At 42.6% G+C, this 15328-nt stretch overlaps 1 protein-coding gene across 1 annotated transcript in view; it reads left to right on the top strand.

Moving 5' to 3' along the window:
• The first annotated feature begins 10018 nt into the window (after positions 1 to 10018).
• NPEPPS (aminopeptidase puromycin sensitive) overlaps positions 10019 to 15328 on the top strand; it is a 94599-nt gene continuing 89289 nt past the window's right edge. The window contains exon 1 of the mRNA XM_035026976.1: positions 10019 to 10402. Coding sequence (XP_034882867.1) covers positions 10142 to 10402 — 261 coding nt within the window. The 5' untranslated portion in view covers positions 10019 to 10141. The remainder of the gene's footprint in view (positions 10403 to 15328) is intronic.

Below are 15328 nucleotides of genomic sequence, written 5' to 3'. Positions count from 1 at the left end.
GGGGTGGGAGGGATGGGGTGACTGGGTGATAGACACTGGGGAGGGTATGTGCTCTGGTAAGCGCTGTGAATTGTGCAAGACTGTTGAATCTCAGATCTGTACCTCTGAAACAAATAATGCAATATATGTTAAGAAAAAAAAGAAGAAGAAGGTAGCGGGAGGGGAAGAATGAAGCGTGGGAAATCGGAGGGGTGGATGAACCATGAGAGACGATGGACTCTGAAAAACAAACTGAGGGTTCTAGAGGGGAGGGGGGTGGGAGGATGGGTTGGCCTGGTGGTGGGTATTGAGGAGGGCACGTTCTGCATGGAGCACTGGGTGTTATGCACAAACAATGAATCATGGAACACTTCATCTAGAACTAATGATGTAATGTATGGGGATTAACATAAGAATAAAAAAAAAAGATTTGCCCATTTTCGTGTATGTAAATTATACTTCAGTAAAAGCTTATATGCACCAAGAGCAGCACACACTCACTCAATAAATGTTTAATAAACAAGTGGAGATGATTTTTCTAAGGAACTAAATTATTAATAATTATAGAAAAGATTTCCTTTTCCTGGGTTATGGTAAAATGTGAGAGTCTCTTGGGATACTCCTTGATGAAGATCTTGTGAATATTTATTCTTCACTCCCATTAAAATGGTTAAGCTTTGATAGCTACAGGAGTGGCAGAACCAGGTCTATAATGTCTGTCTGCATCATTTGCAGGTGAGTGGAAACACTAAAAGTATATCAAGATAGTAACAGCAGTGAGAGAAAGAAGTCAAAAACCATCACCGGTTTCCCAGTGCAGTAGATCAGCGTTTGGCTGCTAATCCACACAATCCTGCCAACATCACTCGCAAAGCAATTTCTCTTATAAAATATGGCACAATTCCCACCCTATTTTGAACATGGGTATTTAATCTCAGAAGAAGTATTTAAAGTATTTGAAATGTTTGAAGAGACAAGTTGATTTTAATAGAGCCAATTGGTATGAACTATGCTGTTTTCCACGAAGGTCAATACCTTAGGGTACACGGAAATTAGAAGAGAGACAGAATCCTTTTGGGGGTTTCATAGCCTAAAAAACTAAACATGACAGAATGCCAGTCGACTCTCAAGAAAAAAGATTTTTGCAAACACACAAAGCTATTTTAAAATTCCCTTTTATAAAATCAAACAGTTCAAAAGCCACGGGCTGCCATCTTCAAAATCGGAAAGTAGACTGCTTGGTGGGGTTGCCAGATTTAGCAAATAAAAATACAGGATGTTCCATTAAATTTGACTTTCAGATGAAACAATGAATAGTTTTTAGTATAAGCACTCCCTTCAAATATTGCATATTTTTAGTATGAGCATGTCTCATGAAATATCCGAGACAGATTTATACTAAAAAAACTATGCATTATCTGAAAATCAAATTTAACTAGGCATCCTACAATTTATCTGGCAACCCTAGCCCTGGGCAGCGCTACTGTTCTGCAGAAAAAGAGACCCAACCTAGGGCCGTCTGGGTGGCTCCCTTGGTTGAGCATCTGACTTCTGCTCAGGTCATGATCCCAAGATTCCGGGATTGAGCCCCATGTCGGGCTCCCTGCTCAGTGAGGAGTCTGCTTGTCTCTCTCCCTCTGCCCCTCCTCATGCTCGCTCTCTCTCAAATAAATAAATAAAATCTTAAAAAAAAAAAAAAAGAGGCCCAACCTGGCTGAGGCAAATGTGCCTTTGGGGTTACTACACGGAATTACAAGTTTAACAGTAGTTACGGGAAAAGGAGAAAAACTGAACCTTTCTTGTGCTCCTGGATTTCTATTCTCTCTGTCACACTGAAAAATACTGTGAAAAGACTTTAAATGTATTTCCAATTATTGAAAGTGGTAATGAATTAGTTGTACCAAATACAGCGTATACTTGATATTGGGTCTCTAAGGTTTGTTTGTGTAGGGGCTAAGAGCCTAGGATTAACCATATGGATGTGTAAACCCAGAGAACTCATTTTCCTTGCTAGGTTTGCTTTTCCTAGTGAGGAACGAACGGACCTGACTGTAAAGCAATTTGAGGACTTCAAAATTGCTGCATGAAAATAAGGAAGTTATGCCCGCACCCCTTTCACTAAAGGATTGCCCACACTGTTTTGCTTTATAAGACTTACACTATGTCAGAGAGGTCTCATATATTGTTTCCAAGGTAGAAACCTGCTTCCGATGGAGGCTAGAGTACTAGTACTCCAGAGGTGGGTTGAAAACAGCAACATTGCTGAGTCTGTTTTAAACGCTCATGGAGAGAGTATTCTTTTCAGCATCAGCTGATGCTCTGCAGCACAGGATTGTGTTACCCTCATTTGAGCTGCCTGGTTCTTCTAGCAATCAGATCTTTCCGTCTCCTTCCTGTTACCCCGGGCTTGACACCAGCTATCATGTGCCCTCTTCTCTTTGACTCCCAGACACAGAATTCTTTCATTTTCTTTAAACTCAAATGCCAGAATATTGGAATTTCTAGGACAGTTACATGACTATAACAGCAGCAGAGAATACGTGAAATCAGGACTGTCCTGTAAAATCTAGGACATGTGATCTCCCTAATATTTCAACACTTGTCCTCTGACAGTTACCCACGACGGTGAGGATATTTGGCAAGGAGACAGGACTGACAGAAATGCTTCTCATCGTGGCTTTAAAATCACTGCTTTGCAGTTAACCTTGGGCAAATATTACTGCACTTATCTCCATCCTGTGCCAGTTCCTGATCCCCTTTTATGTGAAGCCCCCTCTACGAATAATAATAAAAAAGAACAGAACAAAAAGGAACTCATCTCCAACTTACTTTGCCTATCCTTAAAATTTAGGTTTGAATCTTAGTGTTCGTAACCTTGTTTACTGGGTTTGTCTGTCCCTTTACCATGAAGGGGGAGAAGTTATGGAAAACAAAGGTCTTAAAGATTTTACCATTTTATTTCCTTGTTTAGGAGAATGAAACTTGTGCCTGCTTTCAGGAAAGTAATTTGTAAACTTCAAGTCTGAAGCTAACCTGTCTAGAACCCACAGTATTCTAATTCCTGGAAAAAATTAAAAGGGGCTTATAAATTAAATAAAGTGATTTACCTCCTCAGACAGTAGGAATAGTACTTTTTGTGAGATAGTGACTTGTTTTTTGCCCTGCACATTCTCATTTCCTTTGATCCTGTTACCGCCCCTCCATATAGTGATGTCCTCTTAAATTGACATACAACAGTCATGAATCACTTTAGCAAAAGTACACAGGGCTAAACAAAGATGTCATATTTTGGCATCTCTTGTCACTAAGACACACTGGGAGAAGGCACAGCAAGAGTTCAGGGTTTCCTGATGCAGAGTTCCTAAAATTGTGGTCTCTGCTTCATAGTTAATGTATGTTTGGGGCAGGAAAAATATAAATTTTCTTGAATGTTGGAATTGTGCCTTGTTGCCTAAAGAGTTTTGTCTTTTTTTTTTTTTTTTTGGCCTGCCCTAATTCCTGATGTCAGGTCCCTAGGGTATCTGTGCTATGTCTCATTCTCAGTGAACGTATATTTTATACAGTGTGATCGCACTTTGAGCTAAAATAGATCATATCTAGAAATCTGCTGGTATGGCTTCCCAGGATGAAAGAATATGAGCAGTTTGAATTGCTTTTTGTCTCTTTGGCTTCTTCCTGAGTCAATTCACAATGCAGAGATGTCACCATATAGATTTTATTTGGGGAAAAAAAAAAAAAAGCACCATAGGCTAGTCACCACACGGAGACTATTTTCCCAGAAAATATAGAATATCTGAAAATGAAAGGGGCTTAGATGCATGCCTTACAGTCTCTCTGGCATTACTTGTTTACTGGGGACAAGATGACTTTCAGTTCAGTCCTGTGCATAAGCAGACCACAAGCCAACTTCTAACTCTCCCTATACTTTTTAAGAGTTTATTAATCTTGGTTCCTATGAAATTCTGTAGGGAGGCTGTTACCAGAAGATTTTTTCTCATCCTTACTCATTTAAGATATGTGGCTAAAACTCCAAGGCAAATCGCTCTCATAAAATCTCACTCCACAAGATGTGATTCCACCAGATTGGCAGGCCTTAGTGTCTTGGGTCTCTTTTTTTCACCCCACCCTTAATTTAGGGTTGGACAGAGGTTGAGATTATTAATCTCTTTGGTAGGCATGGCATCAGGTATTGAGTAAGGACCAATCTTGATGTACATTCTTTTTGTCAGGGATTTGAAAAGCAAACAGAAATAGAGCCAAGAGTGGAGAAACTGAGGTTGACTGATGCCAACCTGCTGAGACTTCTAATCCTCTTGGCTGCTCCACCGGTCTCGTTCAACCTGAGACCTCATTTATTTTTCTAGATGTGAGGTCAAGACAACAACATTGCTAAGTCAATTCTGGCATGCCAGCTCCAGAACACTGTAGCCTTTAAAGTCTTGGGATTCCATGAGAAATGTTGTTGCAGCATTCCAGAGACCCACGCATCAGACACAGACATATGCATTCTTGCCTGCAGCAGAGGGTGTTGATTTTATTTCCTAACTCATATTCCTGAGGGACTGGTGGCTAAGCCTTCCTAAGAGGACACAGCCAAAGAAGCTCATCTCAATATGAAGACCGCCAACAAAGGGCTTGGGTTTTAGTCATGTAGTTGTCAGTCACTCGGATTGGTAATTAATCCTGGAGTTGTGCTTGGGGAAAAGGAAGTAGAAGTACCGAAAAAAAGCTGAGAGGAGCTAGGAAAGAAGTAAGGTAGGTGGAAATGTATGACTTTTTCAACTTCCTGATGGAAAGATACCAAGAGAAATAAAACTCTTTCAGACTCTGAGGACCTTTTTTTTTTTGGCCATATTTGGATGGACATAATGTCATATTGCCACCTGCAAATATATATACAGTTGACCCTTGAACAACACAGGTTTGAACTGTATGGGTCCACTTATACATGGATTTTTTTTCGATAAACACAATACTGTAAGTGTATTTTCTCTTCCTTATGATTTTCTTTTTTTCTTTTTTTTATTATTTTTTCAAAGATTTTATTTATTTATTTGATAGAGAGAGTGAGAGAGCACAAGCAGGGAGAACAGTAGAGGGAGAGGGAGAAGCAGGCTCCCCGCCAAGCAGGGAGCTCGATGCGGGGCTCAATCCCAGGACCCTGGGATCATGACCTGAGCCGAAGGCAGACGCTTAACCATCTGAGCCACCCAGGCGCCCCTGATTTTCTTTTTTTTAAAGATTTTATTTATTTATTGGACAGAGAGAGACACAGTGAAAGAGGGAATACAAGCAGGGGGAGTGGGAGAGGGAGAAGCAGACCTCCCGTGGAGCAGGGAGCCCGATGCAGGGCTCCATCCCAGGACCCTGGGATCATGACCTGAGCCGAAGACAGACGCTTAACGACTGAGCCACCCAGGCATCCCTAATATAGTATACATTTTAAAGCATATGGAATTAATCTGCTTTCCTTTCATGAAAAACACAGGATGGGTAGGCAACATTCCATCTACTCCCCACTTTTCCAACAGTCATTCCAACAGCCATTTTAAGTTACAAAGAGCCAAAGCTGGGATCTCATGGCATCAGCCTCCTATGGATTGCTTTCTAGCTTTTTGTGTCCCTGGTTTTTGGAACCCCCTCACTATCATCTGCAGGTAAGGCTCACATTAATGAAATTACAGTTATAATTTCCATGCTGGAAATTGACACTGAAGGCCGTATTTTCTAAGTTAGGGAGGCTATATATTAATAGTTATGCTTAGTTTTGATCTAATATGGTGGGTTTTGTAATGGTCTCCCAAATTCTTCCACATCTTTCTCTTCCCCTTTCAATGTTCCACAGCCAGGATGTGTTTCCCTCCTCCCTGAATATTTTGGCTTCCTGTCCCAATTCCTTTATATTCTCTTTGCTTCAAAACATCTCTTTCAACGATTTACATTTGTTCTACATACCCTTTACTCCAACTCTTTATCTAGAACTCCTGCTATGAAGCCCATTCTGACACTAAGAACATGATAAACTTCTTTTAGAAATTCCTAAACCACAAGTCACATAATTTTTTTCTTTGAGGAAAGCATGCATTATGCATTTAACTGCTTTACAAATGGGGAAAGTGCAGCAGGGAAATTATAAGACTTGCTCTAGGCCATAGATAAAGTCAGTGGTAAGGCTGGGGCTGCGTCCTCAGACTCTCAGACTAGTTAGTGCCTAAAAATTAAAGACAAAAGTGCCTAAGATTAGAACGATTTTATTTATTTTTTAAAGATTTATTCATTTAAGGAATCTCTACACCCAATGTGGGGCTCCAACTCATGACCCTGAGATCAAGAATCACATGCTCTACCGACTGAGCCAGGCAGGTAGGTGCCCCTAGAATGACTTTAGTTTTTTCTTTCTTAACTTTTTATTGAAGTATTTAATTTGCATGGGATTTTTAATTTAGATTTTCAAGGGCTTCGTTAAACAAAGAAACCTAGAAATCTGTTAGAAATAAGGCTAGGGGCCCTGGGTGGCTCAGTCGTTAGGTGTCTGCCTTGGGCTCAGGTCATGATCCCAGGGTCCTGGGATCGAGCCCAGCATTGGGCTGAGCGGGGAGCCTGCTTCTCCTTCTCCCACTCCCCCTGCTTGTGTTTCCTCTCTGTTTCTCTGTCAAATAAATAAATAAAATCTTAAAAAAAAAAAAAAAGAAATAAGGCTAATGACCTTGAAGTATTACTCAATCCCCCCCACTCCTTTTTTATTTTAAAGACTTATTTGAGAGAGTGCGTGCTTGAGCATGCGGGGGAGGGGCAGAGGGAGAGATGCTCAAGTAAACTTCAAGCCAAGTTGGGGCTCAATCTCCTGACCCTGAGATAATGACCTGAGCCAGTTCTTAAACAACTGAGCCACCCAGGCACGCAGCGCCCACCCCCTCTCAACTCCTTTTGAAACATCATGGAGGGAAATGAATTTCCAAGAGCCCTTGGGTTCTTCATTTCGGTTATTCCAGAGAAGACTGCCTGGAGCATACTTGATTGTTAACCAGTCTTCTTTATGAGAACTGTATGTACAACCTTCCATTCCCCAATCCCAAGTTGTAGGTAGTAGGTCTGGGTTCATTCCTGACTTGCTGCCTTGGAACGTCCTGAGCCACGGGACTAGGGATAGGGCCAAGTAAGGTTCTCCCTTTTTTCCTCGGCAGGGTGACATCTACTGCTGTTATGAAGCCTATGGCCTTGGTGATTGTTTTTGTTTTTTTTAAGTAGGCTCCATGACCAATGCAGGGCTTGAACTCACAACCCCCAGATTGAGAGTCGCGTGCTCTACTGACTGAGTCAGGCAGGGCCCCTAGGTTTTCTTTTTGTTTTTTAAATCGTTTCTGTGATTTTATTTAAAAAAAAAAAAAAGGTTACCTCTAGTCTTAGGTTCACATAATTTCTCTGTGGGAAACACACGTCCTGTACATAAAGGAAAGGCTACAGACTGGGTAAAATATTCTCTTGATCAGTTGGTTGGCTGGGTCAATAACAATTGAGATGTACTTTGTTCAGGACTCAGTTCTGACAGTTATGAAGGAATTAGAAGTACATCTTGAAAATATATCCATATAAAACAAATTAAAAGTATAATTACAGTGGGGCGCCTGGGTGGCTCAGTTGGTTAAGTGTCTACCTTTGGCTCAGATCATGATCCCAGGATCCTGGGATTGAGCCCCACATCGGGCTCCCTGCTCAGCAGGGAGCCTGCTTCTCCCTCTCCCTCTGCCTTCCACTTCCCCTGCTTGTCCTCGCGTGCTCTCTCTCTCTATGTCAAATAAATAAATACAAGTTTTTAAAAAGTATAATTACAGAACAAGTACAAATAATCAGCAAAAGCCAGGACTTGAGAGCTGACAGGAAAGGGGTTAGAGTTGAGTGGATTTAGTCAATGAGGGCTTTCTGGAAAAGGTGAGTTTTGAAGGAAGGGGCATGGGTTTGGCCAAGAGGATAAGGTCTTTCCAGCAATAATGCATGACAATGGTAGAGAAGAGAGAATGAGCAAACTGTAAGGGCCAAATGGTAAACAGGTTAGCCTGCTAAGACTGGAGCATCTATGTTAAAGGGGTAAGAAAAACAAGCCTTAAGTGGTTATAAATCAAATATGCTTTAACAGACAAGAGGGAGCCTTATGGGTGCTTGCATAATGAGAATAACTTTGTAAGAAACTGAGATACAGATGGACTGGAATAAAACAAAACTAGAAAGTTAGAAAAATAGGGAAGATGCTGCAGAATTTTTCAGGAGAGAAAAAAAAAACAACAACGCTGGGTCCTGAGGCCAGCTCTGCCATTTATTAGCTGTATGGCCTTGGGCAAGTCACTTAATCTATGTGTGCCTGTTTTCTCATCTGTAAAATGGGAATAATGGTGTCTGCCTAAAAGAGCTGTTGAAAGGATTAGATGAATTAAAATATGAAAAGTATTTAGTAAGCCCTCAATCTTATTATTCAATTATTAATTAATTCGATTAACATATTATTAAAATTATTAATTATTATTTCTATGACCTAGAAGTGGTCATAGAGATGCCTGCATGTAACAAAAGTCCCATCTCACACCTTAGTTTGAAAGGATTGCAGTTGTTCAGTGTGTCCTAAAAGGTATGCAGGATTCAGAGGACTAGAGGGGAGACTCAGTGTCCAAGACAATGGCCACTGGTCTCTCACAGGGCAACTGAGCACCAGAAATGTGGCTAGTCAGAATTGAGATGTGCTGGGTGCCTGAGTGGCTCAGATGGTTAAGCGTCTGCCTACGGCTCAGGTCATGATCCCAGGGTCCTGGGATCGAGTCCCGCATCGGGCTCTCTGCTCCTTGGGAGCCTGCTTCTCCCTCTGCCTCTCTCTCTCTCTCTGTCTCTCATGAATAAATAAATAAAATCTTTAAAAAAAAAAAAAGAATTGAGATGTGCTATGAATGTAAAATACACACTGGATTTCAGAGCCTCAGTACGGAAAAAAACCTCATTTTTTATTTGACTGCATGTTAAAATGATAGTTTGGATATGTTGTATTAAATGAGATGTATCAATTTCACTTGTTTCCTTTTTTTTTGACGCTTTACTAGAAAATTTAAAGTTACTTAGTTGGCTCGATTATATTTCTATTGTACAGTGCTGGTCCAGTGTATCATTCAGCATTGAGTTTTGGAAATTCAGGGGTTCTACATGAAAAGGTTCTATAAAGGAATATGGGGATTATGGATAAATCTCTTGCCCTTGACACTTTAAAAAATATAAATATGTAACACATATTTATATATAATTCGTATACATTTATGTTAAAATATATATACCCCAACTTGTGACATATCTGCCGAACTGACAGAACCATAGCTAGTTTAAAGAGGCCATAATTGGTAAAGGGTCTTTTAGTTTAAAAAAAGCAGAAATAAAGAGGAAACGGGGAAAAGGTGAAACATACCTTATTTTAAACATTATGGAAAAAATCTTCCTAACTTCTGAAATCACTCTCTCAAAAGTCCAGATCGCATTGGTTTAAGGAACCTGGATTATTAAAGGTTTTCTGACAAATTTTTTCATAACCATCTCTCGAAGTTGCTACTTAAAATAGGAATAATTACTGCCAAAGAGCCTCCAGTCAGGGCTCTCGGCTGATCTGGAGCTAAAAATCCAGTTTGGGATTTTGCTCTGAATTGATGTTTTAACATTTTACCCTGACTTGTACCGGCCAATTGCACAGGCTTCAACTTCCAAATACAGCTGGGGGTGGGAGGGGTTCCTCACACGCCTTCCCTGCGCTTCTCAAACCCTTCTGGGCTCCTTCCGGCTCTCCAGGAGTCGGCTCTCCCCAGTGGCGCCGACAGGTGCAGCGCAGGGAGCCGCCTCCCACCCCCAGCACGCGCCCGCGACCCCGCACCCTTTCGGCCGGACGGCCGCGCCCTCGCCGCTCCGCCCCCTGCCCCGGCGCGCGCGGGCGCGCTCCGGCGGGGGCGCGCACGGCCGGCGGGGCCGCGCACGCAGCTGCCGCCGCCACCGCCTCCTTCCCTCCCCGCAGGCCCTCCTCTCCTGCCCCCCCCCCCGCCCCCCTCCCCCCCCCCAGCCCGCCCGCCGGGGCCCCCCCCCCCCCCCCCCCCCCCCAAGGCTCCCCGGTCGTTCTCCTCAGGCGGTCGCCCGCGCTCGGTGGATGTGGCTGGCAGCCGCCGCCCCCTCCCTCGCTCGCCGCCTGCTCTTCCTCGGCCCTCCGCCTCCTCCCCTCCTCCTTCGCCTCCTCAGCCGCTCCTCTCGCCGCCGCCGCCGCCTCCACAGCCTGGGCCTCGCCGCGATGCCGGAGAAGAGGCCCTTCGAGCGGCTGCCTGCCGATGTCTCCCCCATCAACTACAGCCTTTGCCTCAAGCCCGACTTGCTGGACTTCACCTTCGAGGGCAAGCTGGAGGCCGCCGCCCAGGTACGGCGACCCTCGGGCGCCGGGGGCGAGCTGCGGGGCTAGCAGTTAGGCCGCGGGCCGGGCTGGGGGCCCGGCCGGGAGGACGGGCGGGCCGGCGGGCCTGGGCGCTGCGGGCCTGGGGTTGGCGAGGCCGGCTCGGGGACCGGCGCGCCCCTCTGGGGCGGCCGCGGGGCGCCCGGGCCGATGTGCTCTGCCCTGCTGGGCTGGGGCCCCGGGCCGCGCTGTGGGGAGCGCCGAGGGAGCTGGCGGGCCCTGCCCGAGCGCCCCCCCCCCCCCCCCCCCCCCGGGCGCGCCCCCCCGCCCGGGGCCCCCCCCCCCCCCCCGACCTCCGGCCCTTCCGGGCTTGGTAGTGATCTGGGCGAGGCTGGAGGCTGTTGGGGGAGGCCAGAGGGGTCATCGGAGTCCACACTCTGTCTCAACCTCCTGACTCAGTTCTTTTCTCTGGTTCTCCCTACGCCCCCACGGAGGACACATTGGAAGGGGGCGGTCATCTGGGACTCCGGCCGCCGCGCGTTAGCGAGGAGGGGAGATTCTAGAAGGGGGGAGAGAGTGAGAAGGAGAATGCTAATCCCAGGCAGCCTTGCTGAGTTCTCCCCGCCTGCTCCGGCCCAGGGGCTGGGTTTCCAAGATGATCCGCCCCCTCCCCCTTCCCCTTCCCCTTCCCCTCAAGTGACAGTGCAGCAGTGACTTTGTTCTCTCCTAACCTCTAGAGAAGCTGAAGGAGGACCCCATCTCCGCTTTTCCTCCCATCTTCCTAGGTTTGCAGCCTGTGAGGCAGGTGGATTTATTGTTACTTAGCAGTAACAATGGTTACTTAGCAGTACTCTCCAGAAGCTGCTAGTTTTAGCGTACCACTGTTGAAAATATTCCATTACTCTTCATTGCAGTTTTTGGTGAATCATGCTCCCCCCCCAACATTATCTGAAGTATTGTTTGATTTTGGAGAGTAGTAGTACTGATGCCCTACAAAGGTCCCGAACAATAGACATTTGTGTCATACCATGTATATGATGTATTATGTGGAGTCTGTGATGAAAAATGGGAACTATTTAGTAGTTATTTTTAAAGAGAATGATGGCAAGTATATTCTGTTTCATTTCTTTTTCTGCTGCAGTCAGGAAAAACCAGTAGGCCTCAACCTTAAAGAACAGGGTGTATATAGCAGTGAAATGAAAGAAATGTATAGTGTTGGAATGAATTGAAAGTTTGAAGTTGTCTTTGAAAGCTGAGTACTCAGATTGAAAATATGTCTGAAAGTGTAGAATTAAAAAGTATACTGTCATATATGGAGTGCTTGTGTGAAAACAGGAGGGCCCTAGGGTCTGGCTGCATCAAAAGGCAAAATTTACCCCTTGGAAAGTCAAGTGATTTAAAAAATTTCCATTAAGAATATGAATCAGAATGAGTGTATCTTCGATCTAAATTAGGATTTGAGAGGGTTATTTGGGAGACTGTTTGTTTAAGCCAAGTGACTAGAGTGTTTGATATATATTGGCAGAGGGCAGATGGGAGGGACTGTAAACAGTAGTGTGTCTTGTGACTTGGCAAACGTTCGGGAAGAAGGACCTATGATGAATGAGTTCGCATTAAGTGAAAAGACTAAGATGTAAAAAAATCATTTATTTCTTTACCTCATTAGTTGGTGTCACCGGTTCATAATTTTGAGAGAGATCTATTTAGGGAAAATTTTCAGAAAAAAAATTGTCAATAAAGATTTTTAAGTGATTATTAGGAAGTGATGATTTTATTTAAGTGTTAGGACAGAACAAGATGCAGTGACGTGCTTCTCCTTACCCCTTTTCTCCTTGTTTTTCCAAAGTGATGAGAAATATATGGAAGGCTACTTTGGGCCATTGAGGGAGCACATGGTAACGTACTAGATATTAACAAGGAATTGTTAATTTGATATAAGGAAATAAATCTTTTTTAGTAACAGGAACTTTTCAAAGCAGTTGTTTTCAGAAATTCTCTTTAGGCTAGGTGGCAACACAAATGAAAGATGGTAGGATAGTAAATTCTAACAGGTTTTATTTATTTATTTATTTATTTAAAGATTTTATTTATTTACTGGACAGAGAGAGACACAGCTAGAGAGGGAAAACAAGCAGGGGGAGTGGGAGAGGGAGAAGCAGGCTTCCCGCCGAGCAGGGAGCCTGATGCGGGGCTCGATCCCAGCACCCTGGGATCATGACCTGAGCCGAAGGCAGACGCTTAACGACTGAGCCACCGAGGCGCCTCTCTAACAGGTTTTATTAAAGAATGATTGGACTTTTTAATTGTATCCACTGCCATCTTTGGAAGAGTAAAGGAGTTCATGTTGGGTGAAAAGTTAACATTAATAGTAAAAAGCATATATTCGTGTTTTTGAGATTCATGGATTGGAGCAGTTAAGTCTAAATTGTGGCATCAGATGGTATCTTATTGTGGAAATCTAAAAATGTGGACAGGATTGTATCTCTAGAAATCTAGATTTATAACTGGTATTGGTCCGTTTCCTAAGAGTTGGAATCATATTACACAAAGTATACAAGTTGCTTGGTTGCTTTAGTTGCAAAATTTTATGATAAGCCCAGAGTATTTGTACAGGTTACATATTAGAAACTTAGTGGATTTTTAACCTGGTCTGGGGTGTGGACTCCTGGGGAAGGTGAAGAAATTAGTCAGTGTGCACTTTATAAGTAGTTGTCTTTTACATAAGTGTGTGGTCTGGGTCAGCAGGTTTTGCAAAAGTGTTACCATGGGCCTAGAGAAATAAGACATTGTCACCCCTCCCCTATACCCCCTTTACATCAGGATATTTGAGAGCAGTGGATTTTGTAGCTGTTTTGAATTCTGACTCTCTTGCTTTGTGGCTAATTAATTAAAAGTTAGGTAAGATGTTTTTGGGAGTGGCTACAGTTCCTTGTTATGAAGGTATTGTGGTTTATACAGTAATCGGGCTTTCTCTTATGGAAATATTTAACCTGTGCCAAAGAAATTAACTTCATCCTTCAAGGCCAGAAGTCAGGATATAGTAGACAATCCCTGGCCTTTGCCAGCAAAATATTCATGTTGGTGATGACTAAATTGGCACTTAGAGGAGAGTTACAGATATAGTAGTTTGGCAGGCTAAAACTTGGCACTTAAATGGATGTTATTGTCAACCCTGTGTTATGGTATTTTCTGCCCAAAGCTTGCATATTTTCTTCTTCTTTTTTTTTTTTTTTTTAAAGATTTATTTGTTTATTGGAGGGGGGGGAGTGTAAGTGTGCAGGGGGGGGGGTTAGAGGGAGAGGGAGAGAGAAACTTGAGCAGATCATCTACACTGAGCATGTAGCCCCACATGGGGTCAATCCCATGACCCCAAGATCACAACCTGAGCCGAAAGCAAGAGTTGGTACTTAACTGAATGAGCCACCCAGGTGCCCCTTTCATGTTTTCTATGCAGTCATTTTGGTTGGTTTTTTATTACTTAAAGAAGTGATAAAATTAATAATTTGTGCAGTATTGTACTAGATCACTAAATGGTCTTAAGAAATTAAATTTGAGAGATTGGTGATAAGAAATTGAACTTGTTCAGATCTTCTATTGTTTCTTGAAATGTATGTATGAAGAAACACCTCAATATGAGAAACCTTCATATGTTAAGCTTTATCTGCTGTCATCTGGCAATGAATTTTGCAGTGAAATTTCCAGATAAATGAAGCTTACCCTTTGAGGCACTTAGACTTCAAAAAATATTTACTGATTTGGATGGAAATATTCCAAAAATGTATTTATTTTTTTAAATTCTAGTTCCTTATAATCTAGGCTTGTTCCTTATAATCTAGGCTTGTTTCTTTTCTTCTTTTTTAAAATACTGGACATCAGTTTGGACATCTGTCGTTGATACTTATAACCACAGATTACCGAAAACTATGCACTATAATTTATTAGTTTCATATCTGTTCTTTAAAGTTTTTTGTTTGTTTTCTTACTGTTAGGTTACTACTTCTTGCTGCTTACTGTGCCTTGTTGCTGTCTATTGTGCAATTTATCCCGTCTTCTATCTTATTGAACTTGATCTGTAGAAGTCTGAGTACCAGAAAAAAGCTTGTGTGACCTTAAAAAGAAGTTTCTAAGTGAGGGCTTGATGGACTCTTCTGAGTGAAGGGAATGAGCTTTATTGTATGGACTTTGTATCATCTATTCTGGCTTTTGTACAGGCTCTTTTTTTTTTTACTTCCTGGTTCTGGATAATTGATATTGTCCAATACAACCTGGACAGATGTGATTTTGAATAGTAAATTATCTATGAAACTTCTCTGAACTTTGCTACATAAACGAGCCTGTTCTTATTGTAAGGTAGATCTTATTCTAATCTGTATGTGGGTCAGTGGGAAAGGACTGAGTCTTCTGATAGCTCTTTTGTTGTTAACTGAGATTAGTTCTCCAGATCTTGGAGATTCAATTTTGAACATCATTTAAGTATGTAGCTCTTAGTTTGTTTGGCCACTTGTAATCACTTTAAAATTTTACTTTAAATTAGGAAATATTTTAGAAATACAGACAAGTAACCCACCACACAGATTTAGCGGATATTAACGTTTTCCCCCATTTCCTTCAGACTGTGCCTGATGTTTTTTGGGAAATAAAATGTCACAGATACCACTAAAGTCCATTTCCATCTCTTTCCACCCCCCACTCCCAGAGGTAACTTCTCTCTAGGTAGGTATTATTCCTATATATAGTTTTAAAGTTTTATTGCATATGTAAGTAGCCACAAACAATGTTCTGTATGTTTAAAATTTTTACATTAGTGGTACTACGTTTGACTTTCTGCAACTTGCTCTTTTCAATGTCTCTTTTGTTAGAAAACTTGGCTCAGTTTGTGTTTACTAATTATTTGCTCCTTACTGTCTCTAGAAATTACAGCCCTATTCCACAAAGGCAATGATTATTACAAAA

The sequence above is a fragment of the Mirounga leonina genome, unplaced genomic scaffold (genome assembly GCF_011800145.1).
Source record: "Mirounga leonina isolate KUSES-001 unplaced genomic scaffold, KU_Mleo_1.0 Mir_200, whole genome shotgun sequence".
NCBI lineage: Eukaryota > Metazoa > Chordata > Mammalia > Carnivora > Phocidae > Mirounga > Mirounga leonina.
This window is presented reverse-complemented; position numbering and strand designations above follow the sequence as displayed.